The sequence below is a fragment of the Cicer arietinum genome, chromosome 5 (genome assembly GCF_000331145.2).
Source record: "Cicer arietinum cultivar CDC Frontier isolate Library 1 chromosome 5, Cicar.CDCFrontier_v2.0, whole genome shotgun sequence".
Classification (NCBI taxonomy): Eukaryota; Viridiplantae; Streptophyta; class Magnoliopsida; order Fabales; family Fabaceae; genus Cicer; species Cicer arietinum.
The window spans coordinates 42,659,917-42,678,335 of record NC_021164.2 but is presented as its reverse complement, the minus strand read 5'-3'; the positions used below and the strand labels follow the sequence as shown (position 1 = coordinate 42,678,335).

Below are 18,419 nucleotides of genomic sequence, written 5' to 3'. Positions count from 1 at the left end.
ACATATCCGAGCATTCAGTTTATCTTATATCAAAATTTATATAATTATTTACAAAAGTTGTAAGTTATTTAGGGGTAAAGAAAGATACAATTATAAATACAATAATTTAAATGAAGGGTAAGATTGGAAGAGAAAAAAAGTTACACTAAAAATTTCATATAAAGGTATAAAGTGAGAAATAAACAAGGATAAGTTGAAATCAAAACTATAAAATAACATAAAATATAAGGTAAATATCTTCTTAAAATCATACAAAATATGGTTTATCAACTCCCCAGTAATTAACATTTGCTTGTCCTCAAACAATGTTTGGTTCTAAGACAAAGATAAAGAATAAAGAGCACCATAGTTGCATTATTCAATTTGAGCAAAATTTTTTCTAAATTGTTTAGACAAAATCAAACAGCTTCTACGTTGTGCCAACTAAGTAAGATAACTCCCTAGAGTTCAAATTGTGCATGTGGTTAACTTCATTGCTTCTTAGCATTCAATGCATTGAGACTTTCTTCAATCAATTCATTTAATCCTTCTCAATCACAAAGTTTCATCCTTATCATAAAACATAAAGGTTTATTTTTCTAAAGTATTAGGCACATTTTTCTTTGAATTAACTAGACAACTCAACTTTTTATTCATGACATATTTTTTCTTTTTAATTTGATACCATTCAACTTTTGGCTTGACTATTAGTATAAGAAACTCCCAAGCTACTCAATTAAACAACATTTCACCTCACCTTTCACTTGACTACTAGTGAAAGTAACTTATTTTATTATATATTTAATTCTTTTTAATTTCATACAATTCAACCTTGGGTTTGACTATTAGTGTGAGTAATCCCCAAGCTACTCAATGAAATAACATTTCACCACACCTTTCATCTAACTGCTAGTGTAAGTAACCAAATGTTGCTTGAGGAACATTAAAACCACTATTGGGCTGAGTTACACAAACTTGGAATGTATTGTGTTTTGCTTTTACTAAGCATATTGTTACATTTGATTTCTCACATTGAAACACTTTGAAAATATTTATTTGAGCAAGTGCTTCTCTAGAACTTAAACCTTTGAACTTTGAATACTTAGGAAATTTTGAGCTCTCAAAAGTTTTTCTAAATTAAATGGATTTATGAGTTTATGAGTTTGTGCTTTCTTATTTAGCTTAAGTATCTATTTATTAATTAGATTAGGGTTACACTTTTGTCCTTGTAAAATCTAGATCATATCTTTCTTGTGAACAAATTCTGAGTGTTTCTTCTTGTGAATAAATTATGAGCATATTTTCTTGTGAATAAATTTTGAGCATATCTTTTTGTGAACAATATTTTGACCATATCTTCTTGTGAAAAATATTTTGACCATATCTTCTTGTGAACAATACCTTGACCATATATTCTTGTGAACAATATTTTGACTATATCTACTTGTGAGCAATATTTTGACCATATATTTTTGTGGACAATATTCTGGTCATATCTTCTTGTGAACAATATTTTGGCTATATCTTCTTTTCACTTTGGTCAAAGATTTCGTTCAATTATAATATTTGAATTGTATCTAGTTTCAGATTGTGTTTAAAAACTTATTCACACGAATCTTCCTTCATACTCTTGATTGATTGGAGCGGGAATGAATTTCGGCTTGTTCTTGAATATTCAGAAATTTTGTTTCTACTAAGTCTTTTCTTTCGAATGAATTCTTTCGATCAGAGTCGTTGGCTTTCCATCAGAGCCATTAACTTTTTTGTTAGAGTGAGATGTTGTGTTTCTTGGATAATAAAATTCAGAGGTAGAATTGTGTGATTTATAATTAGTGGCTTTGGGAAAATCATATTGTTGAATCATCAGAGTCAATGTAATATTAGAGGTTGCATATCAAATGCAACATTTTGAGTGTGTTGCAATTTTTGATTAGTAGAATATGAGCTTTTAATGCATGGCTTGCACAATGTCTTGAAAGTTAATTATAATTAGATATAAACTCTTCAAGGGCATGTTGGGTTTGTGCACATTAGAGGCATGCAAGGGCTTTAGATGCATGCTTCAAATTCAATCTTCAGAGGCATGCTTCAAATTCAATCTTTAGAGGCAATCTTCAGACCTAGCTATCAAATCCAATCTTCATACCCAATTATCAGAAGTAGTCTTCAGACCTAAACATCAGAGGCAATCTTCGTAACCTTCAGAGGTACGCTGCTTCAAAGGCATATGTTCAGAGGCATACACATATGCTTTTTTATTCCTCCGATCTCATCATCTGGTGACTTCATCTGAATAGCTCCTAAATAATTTCCTTTAGTATTATTGTTCTAATTGTTGCACACTTAATGAAGCCATTAGACTAATCAAATTATTCTCATAAAAAACCTTTGTTAACATCAAAACCATAATAGGAAAACCAACTTGGATCTCACAGGTTTTGTTCCATAGTTAATCTATGTTAAGGATTTAGCTTACTTCAAATTAGGCTTAACTCTTTTAATATTGATCCATCTAAAGACACCTAAACTTATATACAATAGGAAATTCTTGTGTCAAAACTTAGAAACATCTATATCATAGCAAACATAGATTCAAAGTTTCAATCTACTCCTAACAACATGTTCATCACTAGGCCTTGCACAAAAATCATTCAAAGGCATTATCAGAAAAAATAATAATAATAATTTGTACCAACTGTAACACCCCGATTTTCTAAGCGAGGGTGTATTTTTTTTTTCAAAAGAATTAAAATAAAACAGAGAATTAAATAAGGTAAAATACATTTGGATAAATATTTAGGTCGTAACACAACGACGATTAAGTCAACAGAATTTACAAGCAGCGAAATAGTTTTTGAAATACGAATCCAAAGTATTTACACGTCAAAAGTTGGTACATGTAACCCATCTAAAATAACATGTCAAGCTAACAATATTAGTATAAGTACAGTTTTCCAAATCAAAATACTCCAACCCAAAAAGTAGGACGTCTAGTCCCTATACATCAACCTAATCTGATCATCCTACCAAAAACTATACACCCTGAGTGATCTCCACGCGCCCCGTGAGATCCTCCTAACGTAGCTGCAGTCAAGCGTTCCTATCTCCATTCCCGTCCGTAGGGTACGAACCGGTAGGATCGTCCCGACTCTCATCTGAGGTCAAAGCCCAGATTTCCACAATAATTGTAAAGGGTCACCAACCGAAATTAACAGATAACACATAACATTTAAGTTTTAAATGCACAAAATAACCTTTCAACTAAGCATGCACCTTAAAAGGATTTTCCATATGCTAAAAGTTCATATAATGCTTGCCAATTAACAATGAACTCAAAATGAAGTTCTCAAACCATCAAGTAATACACAACTGACCAAAGCATTGATAAATCAATTGAGCAATCGATTATCTAACTCAAAATAAGGACTTTTGCTGAGCCAATCGATTGCCAAATCGATTTGGTCAGTTCTGCTGAGTTTCTGCACGACCAAATCGATTTCTAAGTCGATTTTGTCAGTTCTGATGAGTCCCTGGGTTGCCAAATCGATTTCCAAATCGATTTCGGCAGTTTTGCTGAGTTCCTGCCTCTCTGCCAATCGATTTCCAAATCGATTTCTTAAAAGATTTTGAAAGATATATTTATACAATCGATTGGCAAATCGATTAGGTTAAAATAGTGAACTTCCTGCAACTCATCCAATCGATTGGGGAATCGATTTCCCTCATCATTTTTCCAAAAATTCATAACTAACTCAACCACATTTATACATAATCTCAAATCCTAACACTTAGCACTGATAACGCGATCGCTACAACATCATTAGTTTCGAAATAGTATTGCAAGCAAACATGTTATCACCAAATTCCAAAACATAACACTTATAACACAATTACTACACATACCAAATGAACCAACAATTCACAATTTTACAGGGTGTAGTCTCTCACGGACAAACCCCTGCGCAGTCTCTCACGGACAAACACAATTCCCTAAGGAACGTAAGTCGTAAACATACTACCTATCACGGGTCCGTACTGTTTACCGAGGTGCCACCTATCTCGGGTCTGCACAACTTACCAAACGTAAATCGTAAACGTACTGCCTATCACGGGCCCGTACCGTTTACCAAGGTGCCACCTATCACGGGTCTGCACGATTTACCAAAACATACATAAGTAAACGAGACATTAAGAGATTCCCCGTTCTTAATTCTCATTTAACTTAAACGATTTTCAAAAACAAACATTAAGTAACCAAGACATTAAGAGATTCCCCATTCTTAATTCTCATCTAACTTAAACCAGGGTGTAGTCTCTCACGGACAAACCCCTGCGCAGTCTCTCACGGACAAACACAATTCCCTAAGGAACGTAAGTCGTAAACATACTACCTATCACGGGTCCGTACTGTTTACCGAGGTGCCACCTATCTCGGGTCTGCACAACTTACCAAACGTAAATCGTAAACGTACTGCCTATCACGGGCCCGTACCGTTTACCAAGGTGCCACCTATCACGGGTCTGCACGATTTACCAAAACATACATAAGTAAACGAGACATTAAGAGATTCCCCGTTCTTAATTCTCATTTAACTTAAACGATTTTCAAAAACAAACATTAAGTAACCAAGACATTAAGAGATTCCCCATTCTTAATTCTCATCTAACTTAAACCAGGGTGTAGTCTCTCACGGACAAACCCCTGCGCAGTCTCTCACGGACAAACACAATTCCCTAAGGAACGTAAGTCGTAAACATACTACCTATCACGGGTCCGTACTGTTTACCGAGGTGCCACCTATCTCGGGTCTGCACAACTTACCAAACGTAAATCGTAAACGTACTGCCTATCACGGGCCCGTACCGTTTACCAAGGTGCCACCTATCACGGGTCTGCACGATTTACCAAAACATACATAAGTAAACGAGACATTAAGAGATTCCCCGTTCTTAATTCTCATTTAACTTAAACGATTTTCAAAAACAAACATTAAGTAACCAAGACATTAAGAGATTCCCCATTCTTAATTCTCATCTAACTTAAACCAGGGTGTAGTCTCTCACGGACAAACCCCTGCGCAGTCTCTCACGGACAAACACAATTCCCTAAGGAACGTAAGTCGTAAACATACTACCTATCACGGGTCCGTACTGTTTACCGAGGTGCCACCTATCTCGGGTCTGCACAACTTACCAAACGTAAATCGTAAACGTACTGCCTATCACGGGCCCGTACCGTTTACCAAGGTGCCACCTATCACGGGTCTGCACGATTTACCAAAACATACATAAGTAAACGAGACATTAAGAGATTCCCCGTTCTTAATTCTCATTTAACTTAAACGATTTTCAAAAACAAACATTAAGTAACCAAGACATTAAGAGATTCCCCATTCTTAATTCTCATTTAACTTAAACGATTTTCAAAAACAAACATTAAGTAACCAAGACATTAAGAGATTCCCCATTCTTAATTCTCATTTAACTTAAACGATTTTCAAAAACAAACATTAAGTAACCAAGACATTAAGAGATTCCCCATTCTTAACGCCCAGTTAACTTAACGATTTTCAAAACAAATATTAAGTAACCAAGACATTAAGATATTCCACATTCTTAACGCCCAGTTAACTTAAACGGTTTTCAAAACAAATATTAACTAAACGAGACATTAAGAGATTCCCCATTCTTAATTCTCATTTAACTTAAACGATTTTCAAAAAACAAACATTAAGTAACCGAGACATTAAGAGATTCCCCATTCTTAACGCCCAGTTAACTTAAACAATTATCAAAAAACAAATATTAAGTAACCGAGACATTAAGAGATTCCCCATTCTTAACGCCCAGTTAACTTAAACGATTTTCAAAAAAACAAATATTAAGTAACCGAGACATTAAGAGATTCCCCATTCTTAACGCCCAGTTAACTTAAACGATTTTCAAAAAAACAAATATTAAGTAACCGAGACATTAAGAGATTCCCTCCCCATTCTTAACGCCCAGTTATCTTAACGATTTTCAAAACAAATATTAAGTAACCAAGACATTAAGAGATTCCCCATTCTTAACGCCAAGTTAACTTAAACGGTTTTGAAAACAAATATTAAGTAAACGAGACATTAAGAGATTCCTCATTCTTAACGCCCAGTTAACTTAAACGATTTTTCACAAACAAACACACATTAAGTAAACAAGACATTAAGAGATTCTCCATTCTTAATCCTCGTTTAACTTAAACGATTTTCAAAAAAACAAATATTAAGTAACCGAGACATTAAGAGATTCCCCATTCTTAACGCCCAGTTAACTTAACAATTTTCAAAACAAAATATTAAGTAACCGAGACATTAAGAGATTCCCCATTCTTAACGCCCAGTTAACTTAACAATTTTCAAAACAAAATATTAAGTAACCGAGACATTAAGAGATTCCCCATTCTTAACGCCCAGTTAACTTAACAATTTTCAAAACAAAATATTAAGTAACCGAGACATTAAGAGATTCCCCATTCTCAACGCCCAGTTAACTTAAACAATTTTCAAAAACAAATATTAAGTAACCGAGACATTAAGAGATTCCCCATTCTTAACGCCCAGTTAACTTAAACGATTTTCAAAAAAACAAATATTAAGTAACCGAGACATTAAGAGATTCCCCATTCTTAACGCCCAGTTAACTTAAACGATTTTCAAAACAAAATATTAAGTAACCGAGACATTAAGAGATTCCCCATTCTTAACGCCCAGTTAACTTAAACGATTTTCAAAACAAAATATTAAGTAACCGAGACATTAAGAGATTCCCCATTCTTAACGCCCAGTTAACTTAAACGATTTTCAAAACAAAATATTAAGTAACCGAGACATTAAGAGATTCCCCATTCTTAACGCCCAGTTAACTTAAACGATTTTCAAAACAAAATATTAAGTAACCGAGTCTGAATTTTCCTTCATTCCTTTTTCCTTTCTTTGTTTTTCCTTCCTTTGTATTTCCTTCTTTCCTTTATATAACCTTTTATTTTCCTTTTCCTTCCTTCTAATTTCCTTTCTTTCTATTCTCTCCAAGCAAACATATATATATATATATATATATATATATATATATATATATATTAAATATAACTTAACAAATATCTCAAAATATCTAGATATTTGTTAAATTACCATTTCACCCGTAACGCATTAAATTCTCCGTAAAGGATTTACCGCACTTAATTTAAATTTATTTATCGACGAGTAATTCTAAACGGTGTCAAAATAACTTTTTGATCCTATAAACTCCATAATATTATTAACTTTGGCTAAAAAGCCTCCGAACCAAAATCCAAAACATATAAAATACATAAAGTGTACTTTAAAATTATGGGTCTTACACCAACAATCAAGTAAAATAAGCCAACAAAGTTGTCATCACAAGTACTCAAGGTTTGTAAACACGAGAAATGGGTTGAATTGTATTTGTGTAATTTTAAAACTCTTTTCTTAATTCTAATTCTGATTTGGTGACTTAACTGTTTGAACTAATCGGAGGAAGCATTAAATAGATAGAGCAGAAGTAAAAATAACACACCAAATTTTATCCTAGTTCACCTCCAACTTGATAGCTATGTCTAGTCCCCTCACAAAGAAGGATTTATTCACTAATCCAAAAATTGAATTACAACAACACCTAACCCTACAAGCCAGTATTCTCAAAACACCTTAACCTTACAAGTCAAGTCTTCTCAACACAACTTGAGATCCACAGATTTCTTGAGGCACACTAAAGCCACTGTCGGGTTGAGTTACAATAAGTAGGAAACCGGTTTGGTTTTGCTTCCACTAAGCATATTTGATACAAGATTTTCCCACACTACATTACTTTGAGTATTTTACTTTGAACGAGTGATTTGCTAGAACTTAAATCTTAAACTCTAAATACTTTAACTGATTGAGCTCTTGAGGTTTTTTTGAATAACTTTGATTTTTAGGATTTTTGAGTTTGTTGGTTCGTTGAATTCTTCTTTAGCCTTGAGTATCTATTAATAGCTAAAATTAGGGAATCAATTTAGTCCCTTATGAATTTTAAATCGTATTTTTATTCCAGCTTGGGCAACAAATATTTCTTCCAAATATAATTTTGAAAGATATGTTTTGATAATATGACCATTAACCAATTCCTTATTTTTGAATCTGATATGAGTAACTCTTCCAAAAAGATATGATGCGGATTTTCTCCAAATTGTGTTTGGAAATTATTCAGTTGAGTCTTCCTTCATACTCATAATTGGATTTTGGGGCGTGAAAAAAAACTAGGCTTGTTCTTGGACCATAATTTTTGATATGGCTAAGTGAAGTTTATTTTTTCTCAAAGTCGTTGACTTTCCATCAGAGGCATTGACTTTTGTTCATCACAATATGACTTGATTGTTGGAGTCTGATGTTGTATACTTTTCTTTCTTGATAGTCAGGGACAAATTGCGTGACTTTGAATTAGTGGTTTGGGCAAATCACATTTGTTGCATTATCGCAGTCGCTACAACTTCAGAGGCAACATTATGAAACATGTTGCAATTATTAGAGGTAGCGAAACATGAGCTTCAAAGGCAGACATGGACAGTAAACTTCAAAGGCATGCTCAAAATAACTGTTCATCAAAAGCATGCTGAAAGTACTATTCATTAGAGGCACGCAGAAATACTATTCATCAGAGGCATGCATAAATAATGTTCATTAGAGGCATGCAGAAATACCGTTCTTTAGAGGTATGCAAAAGTACTGTTTATCAGAGGCATGGAAACTCCAAAGACATGCTTTATCTTCAAAGACAACAAATTCTTTAGAGGCATAATGATTTAACAAAAACACGTTGAACATCTAAAAGTACATTGAACTATCAGAAGCACATTATCAGTGGTAGATACATGTACTTTTCTAGGGCATGCAGTTGCCTAATTCTATGAATTTTTTTGACTGATTTGATTTTGTTTCCTCTAACATTTTTACATCATCTGGTGACTTCCTCTTGTCACTTCCTTTGTGATAACCCTGGTGGTATCCACTAGTGGTATCATCTGGTGGTATCCTCTGGATTTTCCTATTCTAATTCCTAAACACTTAATTAAGCCATTAGTCTAAATAATTGTTCTCATAAAATATCTTTGTTAACATCAAAATCACAAAAAGAAAACCAATTTAGTTCATGATGACTCTTCATCATATGCATATTTTTCATTGATTTTAGTCTTATTTATCTTTAACCATTAGTTAATTTAAGGAGTTATTTGATATATTTTGTTGATTTTAATTCTTTGATTTAATGAAATGTTTATGTTCTTATTTCCTTGATTAAGTAGATATTTTTTTTGTAGTTTTGTGGTGTTACTTTGTTTTACTGCAGTGCTGAATTTTGGTGAGAAATCAACATGACCTATGTGGAGTATTTCAGCCATATCTGGCATTGTAGATGTCCAATTGGAGTCAAACCAAGTGCAAATGAAAGCTACGATCAATAGCTACAACCTTCATGAAGACAACGGAACCCAATTTAGATTCAAAAGAGGAGACAAATGCAGAAAACGTCAAACAAAAGAAGTTGTGAGCCTGAGGCGCAAATTCCACGCCAGGGGAATGTGGCACGTGGATGAATGTTTAAAAACTAGTTTTTTTTTTACTTTTAAGGGATTTTTTTGACAATTGGGAAGTCGGGAGACTTGTGCCCTAGCATAGAAACTCAAAGACGGTTGTTTCTAACACCATTGAAGCAGTTTTATCAAGAATCATTCATGAATCTTTCTTGTAATTCTTCTCTAATCTCTATCCTTTCTATCTCTGTAATGAGTAACTAAAAACTACCTTTTAGGGACGAGTGTAGCAAGATGAAACTCTTATTTTTCTGATTTGATTTCTAGTTATATGAATGAGTTTATGGAATTATTTTTATCATCTATGTAATTAGTGCTTTTTATTGCTTGATCAACATTAAAATGTTCTACGATTTGTATTTTGAAATGGCAGTGGAGTTTACCAATGCTTGAGATGATAAATTCATGAATTTGTAGTTTAGGGATAGATGCAGCTCATGAAACCAATAAAATTAGTAGCAGAGACAATAATTTAAAAAGAGAATTTATGTACGTTAATGCTTAATTCTAATCTTAAATCCACTAAGGAATTAGGGGTTACTTTGGAATTAAAAGTTCCGTCACTAAGACATTAGGGCAAGAATAATAATAAGAATTCGGTAATAATTCAACAAAGGAATTTAATAACTAGGATCAAATTAGACATCAAGGTTGGATTCGAAGTGAAACTCATCTTTGACATTTTTTTTTATTATAAATGATCAATTTTATTACTGTTGTTAATTTTACATATTATTTCAATTAATTTGGAAACTTTTTGTTTAATTTTAGTAATGAAATATAATTTGATAGTAAAACACAATCCTTGAGTTTGACACTTGGTACTACCATTTTAATTATTACTTGCAACGATTCAGTACACTTGCTGAAACGCTATCAAGTTTTTGGTGCCGTTGTCGGGGAGTGCCATATAACTATTGAATTTAATTTATTTACTTAATTAAATTTTTTTGCTCTGCAATAAAATTTTTACTTTTATTTTATTTTTAATTTTGAAATAAAAAAAATCAGTTTCAAAATTGTTTTATTTTTACTTAATTATTTATTTTTCTTTATTTTAAAACTGTTCATTACTCACAATTTGTCTAACCTTGTATGTGAGGTCAGTCCTCAGCTGAACTTTTCTTTGATCCTGAAATCAAAAAAATTGCGAAAGCAAATCGAAAGGCGGTTCGAGAAAGGAGACAAAGGGAAAGACAATTAATAGTGGAAGAAGAGGATTTGGGGGATTTTTTCATATTTGCCGAAATGGTTGACCCACCACCACCTGAACGTACCCTCGGCGATTATGTGAATCGAAATAGAAATTATGCTTGGTTGGCCATTCATAACCAACCGGTTATAGTCAACAAGTTAGAAATAAGTCACACTCTATATCGAGAGTTGCCAGTAAACATAACGAAGCACCAATAGACATCTCACAAACTTCTTTAAACTATGTGAAAAAGTGAATGTGAATGGTTGTTCTGAAGAAGGCAAGATGTTGAGACTATTTCCATTTTCATTGAAAGATGATGCTAAGGAGTGGCTTAATTCTTTTCCTGACAGTAGCATCATCACATGGGATGACTTTGATGATAAGTTCTTGGAACAATACTTTCCCACAACTGATTTCGTTGGAAAAAGACAAGAGATTTCCAGTTACAAACAGAAAGAAGGAGAATCTCTTCGTGACACTTATAGGAGATTCAAGAGTTTACTAGTAGGATGCTCCAATCATGCTTATGACGACACTGCTAAAATGCAAATATTTTATAATGGTTTGAAGCCTAGCACTAGAATTATGTTGGATGCTACAACAGGTGGTTCTTTGAATTACAAAACCGCATCAGAAGCACAAAAAAAATATTGAGATCATGGCATCAAATGAACAAATCATGTTGTATGATAGAGGTGGTGGATCAAAAAGTGGTATGCTGGAATTGAATTTTCTGGATGTTGGGTTGGCTCAAGGGAAGCTTCTCTCAAAATAGATAGAAGATGTTATCGCCGCTGAGATAAAGAAAGGGATGTCAACACTAAATATACAACCCCTAGTGGCCCCTGTCAAATTATTGAAACATATTGGTTGTGACTTTTGTGGGGGAGCACATAAAAATGGAGCTTGTGAAGCACCGAATGAAGATGATACAAAAGAACTAGAAGATGTGAACTTTATGTGTAACAATGGGAAGCAGAATAATCAATACTCCAGTACGTACAATCCGGGTTGGAGAAATCATCCAAACTTTTCATGGGAAGATCAATAGGGTGGATCTCAAGGTCAACAAGGAGCTCAACCAAATTAAGCTCCACCTTAAAAAGTTGCTTGGGATAGTGCTATTGAAAATTTAGTAACAAGCATAAGTTCTTTCGTTGAAGAATCAAGAGCCATCTAGAGAAATCACTCAGTCCCGATAAAGAATCTGGAAACCCAACCGAGTCAACTTGCTCAACAAATAGCACAAAGAGCGTTCAAAAATTTGTCTAGTGACACAGTTTTGAATTCGTGAAATAATGTCAATGTTGTGACAACAATGAGTGACAAGGTAATTGAACTAGTACCACTTAAAAGCCAAATAGAGTAGGAGTACTTCAACCTACTCAGAGGAAATGGTCACCCGGACATCAGTTGAGGAGCACATCGCTCTTGAAAAGGAGGAAGAACCTGTGGTACAGAAAAAGGAGAACTACCAAAACCAGAAATTTAACTTTTGTTCCCTCAAAGATTAAGAAAGGAAGAAACTGAAAAACAATTTGGTAAATTTCTTGATGTTTTAAAAAAATTACAAATTAACATTCCTTTTGCAGAAGCACTAGAGCAGATGCCGGCTTACGCCAAGTTCATGAACGAGATTCTGTTAAAGAAAAGAAAAATTGGTAGTGAAACAATGATGTTTACTGAAGAGTGTAGTGTTATTCTATAGAGGAAGCTGCCACCTAAGCTTAAGGATCCTGGAAGCTTCTCTATTTCTTGCGCTATTGAGGATATAACTTTTGGGAAAGCCTTGTGTGATCTTAAGACTAGTGTGAGTCTTATGCCCCTTTCCATATACAAAAGGTTGGGAATTGGAAAAGTCAAAGACACACAACTAATGTTACAGTTTGCAGATCGTCCAATGCAACACCCATATGGGGTGGTGGAAGATGTGTTGGTCAAAGTAGATAAGTTTATTTCTCCAGTGGATTTTGTGGTACTTGACATCGAGGAAAACAATGATATCCCCTTGATCTTGGGGAGACCATTCTTAGCAACAGGGAGAGTTATCATTGATGTGGCGAATGACACATCAACCTTTAAGGTAAATGAGGAAACAATTACATTCAACATTTTAAAAGCCATAAAACATTCAAACCAAAGAGAAATGTGCAACCGAATTGAGATTTTCAATTCAATAGTCGATGAATAAGTTACACATCAAGGACCCATTCCGCCGTTAGAAAGAGTGTTATGCCTACCCCAAGATGTTGTTAAAGATAGTAAAAATCCAAGAGTAAAAGATGTTGTTCTATTCATGTTAGAAGCATCACCATTCCACTCCCCCCGCTTCTGTACTACACAGGAGGAGTTGAAAGGGAATGAAGACGAATATGTCGAGAAAAAGAAAGAGACGCCACTGGTTGAACTCAAGCAATTACCACGTCACTTGAAACATTTATCCCTTGGTGAGAAAGATGATGTGTTATTTGTGTCATATAATACACCTTGACAATGATTGAGGCATCAAGCTAATGACTTTAAAGAAGCGCTTCATGAGAAGCAAAGGTAGAGGTAACTTTTATTTTTGGAATCTTATTTTTTATTATTTGAATTTGTTTCTTTTTAATTGTGTGTAAACGTGCACTATGGTGAAGAATTTTTAACAACTTGAAGCTAGTCTTAAACTATTTGTTTCAGATTTTGAAATTTAAACTCTATTTCTTTGCTCATATCATTGCTTAATTCGATAAGTTTCACTAATGCATGCATTGTTGATTACTCATTGGTTGTTGAAGTCTCACTTACCATTGTTTTTTTTTTAATAAAAAAAAAAAACTAAATAAATTTTGTAGTGGCATGTTCAACATTATTTAGATAGTTCATGCTCTTTCTTATTATCCTAGTTGTGAGCTTTTGAGCCGAAACACTTTAATTCTTTGTTGTGTGATTATCCAAACATGTGTCATCCCTTCAGAACTTGCACTAACTCTAACTTGCATCACTTGTAATTTATGCATACACTGAGGTAATTTTGTTTGGTCGTTTGAGTCTTTCTAACTAGCCTATGCAAATTTTATCCTTTGATAACCCCTTTGAGTCTTGTCCTTTTATTTCGGTTACTAGCCACATTACAAGCCAAATACTTGACTTTAATTAAATCACCTAACTTGGAGTTAGGTAGAAAGAAAGAATTATCGTTTTGATAAAGTTCTAAGTTTGATGTTGCTCATGGGATAACAACCTTTTAAGTTTGAGGTGCTGATTCTCACAAAAAGAAAAAAAAAATAAAAATAAAAAGAAGGAAAAAAAATATAGTTTTAGTATATTGATAAATAACATCTTTTTAGTTCTTTTATCAATGATTGAGAATGTCACCCATAAAATATGGAAAACAAAAAAAGAGAATAAAAGAGGGAGAATAATTTGAAAATATATGTCTAACTCCAAGTAGTAAAGCCTATTATCCCAAAATTTCCTACCCTTACCTAAGCCCCATTACAACCCGAAAGTCTTTCAAAAGTGTATGTGTTTGTTGCATTGTGTTTGGTAACTAGAATTTTTTCAAGTCTATGGTAGCGTAATGCATGTTCTAGGATTTGAGTGATAAATTCATAACCTTTTCTAAATACTTGAGAGAAATTTTGGTGAAATTGTGTGAAGAGAGAGTTGAGCTACATGAATGAATGCTAAAGTGTACAAGTTATGTTGTTTTTTGTAAGAAACCATAGAGCATGATGAATGTTTTGTAGTAGCTGGAACTTTCAGAATTGAGTTTGATTAGATTTGAGAAATTGAGTTTAGGTTTGCTTTTAACTGTACCAAATATGAAATTAATTGTTGATTGGGGACAAGCAATAGATTAAGTTTGGGGTTGTGATGACTCTTCATCATATGCATATTTTTCATTGATTTTAGTCTTATTTATCTTTAACCATTAGTTAATTTAAGAAGTTATTTGATATATTATGTTGATTGTAGGGTTCTTTGATTTAGTGAAATATTTATGTTCTTATTAACTTGATTAAGTAGAGATTTTTCGTAGTTTTGCGTTGTTACTTTGTTTTAGTTCAGTGCTGAATTTTGGTGAGAAATCAAAATGACCTATGTGGAGTATTTCATCCATATCTTGAGTTGTAGATGTCCAATTGGAGTCAAACCAAGTGAAAATGAAAGCTACGATCAATAGCTACAACCTTTATGAAGACAACAGAACCCAATTTAGATTCAAAAGAGGAGAAAAATGCAGAAAACGTTAAACATAAGAAGTTGTGCGTCTAAGGCACAACAGTTGCGCCTGGGGAGCATTTCCACCCTTTTGAATCTACCGAGGCGGACCTGAAGCGCAAACTCCTCACTCGGGACGCGTGGCACGTAGTTGAATGTTTAAAAATGCATTTTTTTTTCTCACTTTTTAGGGATCTTTTTGATTATTGGGAAGTTGAGAGATGTGTGCCCTAGCATAGAAACTCAAAGACAATCGTTTCTAACACCATTAGAGCAGTTTTATCAAGAATCATTCATGAATCTTTCTTGTAATTCTTCTCTAATCTCTATTTTTTCTATCTATTCCATGAGTAATTAAACCCTATTTGTTAGGGGTGAGTGTTACAAGATGAAACCCTTAATTTTCTGATTTGATTTCTAGTTATATGAATGAATTTATTGAATTATTTTTCTCATCTCTGTGTTTAATGTTTTTTATTGCTTGATCAACATTAAAATGTTCTACGATTCATATTTTAAAACATAAGCGGACTTTACAAATGCTTGAGATGAGAAAGTCATGAATTTGTACTCTAGTGATAGATGCAGGTCATGAAACCAATTAAATTAGTTGCAGAGAAAACAATTTTAAAAGATAATTCTTGTATGGTAATGCTTAATTCTAATCTTAAATCCACTAAGGAATTAGGGGTTACTTTGGAACCAAAGGTTATGTCACTAAGACATTAGGGTAAGAATAATAAATAGAATTCGGTAATAATTCATAAAGAGATTCAGTAACTAGGATCAAATTAGACACCAAGGTTGGATTCAAAGTGAAACTCATCCCTGACGTTTTTCTTATTATAAAGGATCAATGTTATTACTGTTGTTAATTTTAAATATTATTTCAATTAATTTGGGAACTTTTTGTTCAATTTTAGTAATTAAATATAATTCGATAGTAAAACGCAATCATTGAGTTCGAAACTCGGTACTACTGTTTTAATTATTACTTGCAACGATTGAGTACACTAGATGAAACACTATCAGTTCAACAAGTACTACAATAGGTCTAGCGTATAATTCAAGTAAAATAAGTTAGCAAAGATGTCATCACAATTACTACAACTGGTATAACATCAAAATATATTTTCTCTCCCCTACCCTAGCATAAAGAATGGTCCAAAATGCAAAATATTCAAATAGACTAAATGAATAAATAAATGAGAAAAAGTAAAAGTGACTTATTTGAAAGAGCTTGTAGTAGGAACTTTTATTTTCTAAAAACAAAAATAATCAACAAAAATAATAAATTCAAACTAGAATAAAATAAAATGTAAATACACGATGTCTCGTGCGAAGCACTTGTTTAACATCTCAAGCTTAATGATAATGCCCCATCACGAAGATCAAGGGGGCTATTAGGTAATTGTAGGATCATGTAGAACAAAATTTCCATTAGAGGGTTCCTATCATCAATACAACTATGCTGCCCAAAATTACAAGTAGAAAAAGGAAAAATATTTTTAGAGGATTTAAAAATTGTAAAAATTTCTTTTTCCTCCTCCATTTGTAATGTCAATCTCCCTCTTTTCACTTCAATTATGGCATATCATGTGACTAAGAAATATCGTCTCAAAATAATTGGAGCTTCATTATCTTTCCATGTCCAACACCACAAAATCTGCAGGAAAAATAAATTTCCCCACTTTAACCAAAACATCTTCCACTATCCCACAAGGGTGAACACTAGATCTCTCAGTTAATTGTAAGAAGAGGAACAATCTCAGGCATTATGAATTAGAAAATTAGTTTGCGAAAGAATCAGAAGATGAATCAGACATTATGAAGAAGAAAGGTTATAAAACGAAGAAAAAATAGATGAAACAAAGGAAAGGAGAAAACTCCTATGTTGTCAGTACCATGTGAAAAACACTTTACTTGCATTTTAGTCCAGGGAAAGAAACATAAAGGGAAAAAAGTCGAAACTAATTTCCTATAAATCTCAATTGCACTATAACAAACTATGGGCTCAAAATATATACAAAAGAGATAAATTAACCAAGTCTAACACCCCATGCATTCCAGAATGTATATCTAACATGGAAAGCTTGGTGATAAGATGAGAGAAAGGGCTATCATGATTCAATAGAATTTGAGTTGGATTCTAAGGTAGTTCTAGACTAGTTAAATGCTAACAAGAGGATGAATCTAAATTAGGTGATGGGAGTTACTTTAATTAATTTTTACCATTGTTTCAAAAAATTATATTTTACTGTACTTATTGTTACATCTACATTTATTTATCTTTTTGTTAAAAAAAAACAAATAAAAATACTTAAATTTAATCAATACAAATATTTATTGTATTTATTTATTGTTATATTTTACAATTCAAATATTTATCTTTTTGTTTATTTATTGTTATATTTTACTGTATTTATTGTTACATCTATATTTAATCAATTCAAATATTTTTAATTTAAATTTAAAATCCCAGTGGATTAAATAATTGAATAAATAAATCATAATTTATGTCAAAAGAAATCAAAATGATTAAATTTGGTACCACTAATTCGAAATCAATTTAAATTAATTGAAGTCCAATCAAATCCATGAAATCAATTTAATCAAGTGAAAGAAAACATAAAAAATTAAACAATGTAAAAATTAATTAATATAACGAAAAGAAGAAAGCATATATTGTATTATTCACCTTAACAATTTGCTTAACTAATCCTCCATAACATATGGCTCATTCAAATCAAAGTTCAATATTTTTTGTTCTGCCGAACGATTACTTGAACTTTCATCAACCCTAGATTCAAATAATAAACTTTTGCTTATATTTATCTCCTTTTCATTGTTGTCACTCTCACCACCATTCTCAATATCACTTTTGTTTCCAATCTTCAATGAACTACCATAGAAGAATTTAATCTTGTTCACCACATGTTCTTCCATTTCCCCATTCCTATTAGAAGATGATTCACTAATGTAAAAATCTCTATTCTTACTTGGAATTGGAAATTGATGAGGAGGACTTTTTGGCTCAATATCAATAGACAAATTAAAAATATTTAAATGAAGGTGCAAAAGATTTTTAGCAGCCTCAACACCACCAATACATTTTCTACCTCTTTTATCTCTATTTTTCCATCTTGGCAAAGAACAATAATTACCATCATCATCATCATCTTGATCTTCTTTATTCTGTTGAGTAGAATAATTAAAATTGTTATTTGAAGAAGTATTATGAATAGAGATAACACCTTTACAAATCCTATCAGGGTAGATCTCATGTGACCAAACAAAACTTTCTTTGATGGAAACTTCTTCTTGCAAAGATAATAACTTGGTTCCTTTTTCACATCATTTTTTTCACAATAATAATAATAATAATAATAATAATAATAATAATAATAATAA

At 32.6% G+C, this 18,419-nt stretch overlaps 1 protein-coding gene across 2 annotated transcripts in view; it reads right to left on the bottom strand.

Moving 5' to 3' along the window:
• Nucleotides 1-17,586: 17,586 nt before the first annotated feature.
• Nucleotides 17,587-18,419, bottom strand: part of LOC113786777 (uncharacterized) — a 2,238-nt gene continuing 1,405 nt past the window's right edge. For both annotated transcript variants that reach the window (XM_027335180.2, XM_027335181.2), the window contains exon 3: nt 17,587-18,203. In XM_027335180.2, the coding sequence (XP_027190981.1) occupies nt 17,724-18,203 (480 nt within the window). In that variant the 3' untranslated portion in view covers nt 17,587-17,723. The remainder of the gene's footprint in view (nt 18,204-18,419) is intronic.